The 6,089-nt window shown below is 37.8% G+C and overlaps 1 protein-coding gene across 5 annotated transcripts in view; it reads left to right on the top strand.

Moving 5' to 3' along the window:
* The first annotated feature begins 4,667 nt into the window (after positions 1-4,667).
* The window catches only part of flncb (filamin C, gamma b (actin binding protein 280)), a 66,570-nt gene continuing 65,148 nt past the window's right edge, over positions 4,668-6,089 (top strand). For 4 of the 5 annotated variants that reach the window (XM_006633312.3, XM_006633314.3, XM_015352381.2 and 1 more), the window contains exon 1: positions 4,669-5,482. In XM_006633312.3, coding sequence (XP_006633375.3) covers positions 5,113-5,482 — 370 coding nt within the window. In that variant the 5' untranslated portion in view covers positions 4,669-5,112. Of the gene's footprint in view, positions 5,483-6,089 lie in introns of all 5 variants that reach the window. The other variant, XM_015352382.2, reaches the window with a different exon arrangement.

The following is a 6,089-nucleotide window of genomic DNA, read 5'->3' as shown; positions in this document are numbered from 1 at the left end:
CTCTACAGGAGTCTGTTTCTCAAATAAGTGAGTTCAATGAGCCACGATCAATACAAGTTGGATTTTGACTAATTTGGATGTGTGCTCACACAAGTTACACTTAACTGAGGACAGCTGATAAAATAAAAATTGAATGGATATGAATGGCGAACATCATCATGCCTTACTTAAATCTCTGCAGTAGCTTTATGTCAGTGAGGGTATAAAAAGTATAGCATATTGTTATGGAAGAGAAAAGGACAGAGATGTATCTAAAACGTTTTTTTTTATGACTGAAGACAAGGCAGTGGGCAGAAACTAAAATTATGAGAGATACAGATTACAGTACATTTACATTTTATGCCAATTTATAACTGTTAAATCATATAACAGATTTTATAATGAATCCCAATGTGAAATAATCACAATTATATATGTTTATTTAGCTGATACAGGCAGAATCAGGTATAAAAATTTGAAATAAATTGACTGAATATCATTGGATTAGTTCTTAGAATGACTGATATGGAATCAAGATTTGCTGTGCAATGTCTTGATAGCAAATTAATTAGTGTCAGTGAGATGCAGTGCCAGATGCTCAGTTAGCTTTTAAAGCATGATGAGTTTCTTTAAAGCAAGAAAAACTGAGACAAAACCTAGTGTTCTTACGCTATCCAATGAAGGGGCCTAAGATGTGCATGACTGCTGAAATACTTTGCCGTAATAAGTGAATCTGACATTATAATGAACCCACCCAACCATATTGTTCTGCAGTATTCCAAATCCTGTCTAGATACTGTAGCTGAAGCACTGCCAGTTTATGCTTTTTTTCTTACTTTTTATGCTTTGATATTAATAGTAAATACAATAAATAAAATTGAACAAGTAATAGGTGAACACCTTATTCCATGCTGAAAAGAGAATAAAGAAAACACAACGTTTTAGCTGTGGAGCCTTCTTTGGGTGTGAAAATTGCTTTATATTTCTTTATATTTTAATAAAATTGTTTTAGATTTCTTATTTTGATCAAAATCCTTAAATCGAATACGGATTGTAGAATAAAAGCTGATTATTGGCTTTCACAATAATCTATCCAGGTAACCCTCACATCAGGAATGTTCCAGAAATAAGAAATGCAGCATTGCCGGAATAATTGTTTCAGGATTATTTTAAACAAAGCTGATTTTTTTAAAGGTCATTAATTTTGAAGGTTTGAATCCTGGATCCTTTGGATCCTAGCCCTCATCTGCTGCAGTCTGAGAAATTCCTATTACTGTAGCCTGTTTGCAGTTTACCCACATCACAGTAATTGGGTATGACATCTGTAAGGGGTCATATGTTTCCATTCCCAACAGGATCCTGTGGTTCCTATGACAAAGTGAATAGCTGGGTGAGATCACTCAGCCATGGGGTCGGGAGGCAGGATACAGAGTCTTTCTGGGTTTGGTTTCATATCTGATATTTACTACTGATTGAGATCCCCAAGTGGGCAGCATGCACAGTAAGTGTGGCTGTTAGCACTGCTGCCTTGCAGCTCCAGTCTTCTGGATTTGATTCTGGCCCCTAGGCTTCCTTATTTGTGGAGTTTCCATGTTCTCTCTCTGTATGTGTGGATTTCCTCCAGGTGCCCCAGATTCCTCGCAGCCTCCAGAGACATTCTGGATTGACTGCAGTAAAGTCTTTTTCTGAGACTACTCATGCTCTGTCATTCTTTCAGAATTCTTTCAAAATGCCCTCAATTATTTCCTTTGTGGATCTGGAATGGACTGGTGTCCCACTCCTATAGCTTGCCACAACTCTCACCAAGATCAGTAGGTTTCAGTTAATTAGGGACAACTACATCCAAGCATTACCTGTATATGCTTTGTGAATGTTTGGTTTGATTTGGTGAGATCCAGTAGGTGTGGCTAGACCCACTTGGTTAATGTTGCTGCCCATGTTTATAGTCCTTGAGATCTTGGCCCTATCCTTGGCACTAAAATTATTGTCCAGGGTTCAGTCCTAGTGGAGATGTTAAAAGAGAGCATGCTCTCTGCCAGACTAGTGTAGGCCAACTCTAGGATGTCTATTTGTACATACAAGCGCCTCAGCCTTCTCAAGAGATATAATTTCTTCATGACTTTTTATAAACGTACTCTGTGTTGTCTAGGAACTTTAGCTTATTATCAATATACTGTATGTACTCAGATATTTAAAACAGGGAGCAATCTCCACAAGCTGACCATTTTTATGCATCAGCTGTGTAGCTGGCTCAAACCTCCTTGATTGTAGTACTAATTAGTTTGTGCTCAAGATGTTTATTTCCTAAATAAACTGGCACCAGTTAATAAGAATTAATACTTTGTCATAGAAGAGTGTTTGGTCTGGCCTTTCACTTCCCTGCAGAAGGTCAAACAAGGCCATGTTGTCAGCGTATTTAAACAAGTTAAAAACATCATCATTGCTCTGCATTTAATTTGTGTGGATCAAAAACTACACTGGTGATAAAACACATCCTTATGGATCTCCATTCACAAGAATCATTTCCCCAGAGAGTATGCCATTCATAACAATCCTGCAAGGATCCTACAGAGTTCTAAGGGGTATGTTCTCAGGATTTCATGCAATATACATTTATACCGGTTTATTGGAATTACTTAATTTTATTTCCATAAAATTCAGTAGTAGCGGAAGATGATCTTTAATACCAAACCTGCAAGTATCCTTCTAGAACCATATTGTTTCATTATATTGTTGAGCATACAACCTTATTATTGCCATCGCGATTGGTACAGTGACTTGGGATAAAAGGTTATTCAGTGTTTAGGCAGGCTGTGAACAAACGCCATTGTCTGTTTTGCTGTTAAGGAGGTTTTGTTGTTTATTTTTTTTTACTCTAATAGGTTTAACAACAGTCATCTGCTGTACAGAGGGTCCCAGACAGGGGTCCAGAAGGAACTAGAAGGGAAACCTATGTCTGTTGCTGTTTAGCTTTGCATTTTTATTTATTTAGACAAAATGTAACATTTGATTGGCTTTATTTACAAATATATCGTAGCTGATACGTTGTTTCTTTCTCCTTTTCAGCGTGGAATTAACCTTTACTTGTTTCTTTACAGCGACTTCAAACGCCCTACTTGAACTTATACGGATTGTTATTTTTTCCAAAATGCAGCAACGCTGTTTTTATTTTTACGTACAGATTTTAAGTTACACACAGCATGGCTTTCACAAAAGAATAGATCAAAAGGCAATTCCTTATTACTGTTCAGAACCGTTAAATGTAGAAATCGTAAAGTATTTTAAAAGTGTGAAATACTCTATTTCCCGTCTAACGTTTGAATAAAAAATATACAGTAGGTCGTGGTTAAGAACACAAGGGATCGATAAGTCCTCATGTTGTATGAGTATCCTTTTCCTCGTGTGAAGATCAAGTTTATAGACCTATAGAACAAGTGTTATCCGTTAAATCAGATGTTACTGGTAAACAATGTGTAGGACTCACATTCGATTTCAAGCTTGTTAAGTTATATTTTCAAAGTTCAATTCCAATATCTAAAGTTATCTTGTTTTGTAATAAATTTTTTCCCACCCGAAATAAACAAATGCTAATATTGTAGTAATGAGCGAATTAAAATAAGTATATTCTAACACGATTCGTAAATCCACCATTTGATTCAGGCTCTCGCGTTACTTAAACTATGATGCTGTATGCTTTCACAGGCATGCCTTTCAAATGTTCTAATAATTACACAGGCTGTATCAGGAGTACACCATTTGAAATGTATTATACATCCTTGCTAGAAAAGTTTTATGTCTTTCATAGTAAGAATTTTTTTTGTGGTTCTTACTCACGCTCAATAAAAATCTCATGACCTTTCTCTTTAGAAATTGCCGAGACATCAAGTGAAAGAACATACAACAGTAGTAATTCACCAGTAAAAGTTGTCAGATCCCATCTTTGTTTATTAAAGAGAAATTTTTCACTATGAGGCGACACATAGTTGCGGGCCTATGTATTGTGCTAACGTCAGAGGTTAATAATTGGAGAAACCCTGCTCTAAAGACGAGGTATGACCTCATACCTAATGTTAAAAAGAAAGGGAGGTCGAGACAACCTATTGAGAAGTGGTCTCTCCTGTGTTATCCTTCCCGTAGTCAAGAATAGAATATGAGTCCAACTCAGCTGCTGGGTATCTACTCGTCTTAATTTATGTGACTTACTCCGCAGAGAGACACTAATAATAAACGACCTTGTAATGTAGACTTGTGAGCACAGTTAAGTAGACGTCGAGCCCTACGCAAAATACATGATATATGATCAAACACAACCTGTAACATTAAATGCAGTAGGTTTCGCAGTGTACCTAGCCGTCATTTTCCTTTCCTAGCTCAATTATAAACCTTTGATGACCACCCACTCACTTACACACTGTCACAACCCAAAAAACTCCAGCCAGCCCCCGAAATCCTGATTTGGAGCGGCTAAAAATAAAGTTAGTTGTCACTACCGCGGCGGCACATGGGGGCTAGCCAATCATTGCCCCTGCTATCCTTAGTGTCCAATCCTGTTACATATTATTATCTCCGTAGGATTAGAAAAATACCCATCCTTTAGTTGTATATGGTCATGGCAGAGACATTCCGGAGAATCCTTCCCTCTGACGTTGTAAAGGGGTCTCAGATCTTTTTAAACCCCTGTCCTGTCTGTTCCTCCATTTAGTCACACAAGTTAACAAGCTTCTCTTAACGCAGCTCTGCTGATTTCTTAATACTCCTCGCCAGGAGCAGCTTTCTTCTTCTTCTTCTTCTTCTTTTTAATATACTCCTGCTCTAATCTATAGTGTCTATTAAGAACTAGCTAACACATTTCTCACAATATTGCCAATTAAAAAGGGGGACTGCCTGCCTTCCAAACGAAAACCGGATTCCTTAATTTATCATTCTGCTGACAGTTCTGCTTGGTTTGACAAGCCCAACCATTTTAACAAGTAGCTCTGAAAAAAAAAAACTAGTTTTTGGAACTTTTCAGAGCGCGCGCGCCTGGCACTGCCCTGCCAAACTTTTTTTTTTCCTGTTTCTCCCCTGCGTGCAGTAGATTTCACACTGGCCTCATTGATTGCGGTATAAAAAGGGGTCACGGAGACCGAAACCATGATGAGCAATAATACTTACTACGAGCAGCAGCCTCAGTACTACCAGGGCACCAACAACGGGGAAGAGCAGGAGGAGATGCCCGCCACGGAAAAGGACCTGGCGGAGGATGCACCCTGGAAGAAAATCCAGCAGAACACCTTCACCAGGTGGTGCAACGAGCATCTGAAATGTGTCAACAAAAGGATCAACGATCTACAGAAAGATCTCAGCGATGGGCTGAAACTTATCGGTCTGCTGGAGGTTTTAAGTCAAAAGAAAATGTACAGAAAATACCACTCCAGACCCAACTTCAGGCAGATGAAACTGGAAAATGTCTCGGTGGCACTGGAATTCCTAGACAGAGAACACATCAAGCTGGTATCTATAGGTAAGCGATATGTAGTCACTTTTCCGAAGCTTCGGTAAAACTGCTTTGGTTTGCAGAGTTCACACAAAAGAAAGTTGACATTTTTGTTCCTGCGGGAAAGTTCATTGGAAGAGAGTTAGAGGGCGTCCTTGAGTCATAGAATACAATTTAATTTCTTTATTGGAAATGTGTTTGTCCTTAACACACCCACTATTTATTTTAAGAGATACATTTAGTTTAAATGTTCAAATCAATATCAGGAGGCTCATTTAATAACGTACTCATTTAATTGTAATAGCCCATTTTATAAGCCAAGATTGACATGCTCATTAAAACAAAGTTGAGCAAGTGTTGGACACAGTACGTGCATTAACATCGCACCACCTTGAAACATTCCACTCGCTTTTGACGCAATTAATGTATTAGTAAAGTGGCATTAAATCAAAACTTCTATATACTGTGGATATAATGCAAATACATGAACATTTTTTTAATTCACTGAAATATGACTGTATAATGGATTACATAGGATGCCCTGGTGTATGAAAACTTCATAAATAAATTATCATAAAGAAAATGTCATCTTCTGGTAACACCTTAGGTTTATAAAACAGTGTCTAACTGTGTC

This window comes from Lepisosteus oculatus, chromosome 7 (assembly GCF_040954835.1).
Source record: "Lepisosteus oculatus isolate fLepOcu1 chromosome 7, fLepOcu1.hap2, whole genome shotgun sequence".
Lineage (NCBI taxonomy): Eukaryota > Metazoa > Chordata > Actinopteri > Semionotiformes > Lepisosteidae > Lepisosteus > Lepisosteus oculatus.
This window is presented reverse-complemented; position numbering and strand designations above follow the sequence as displayed.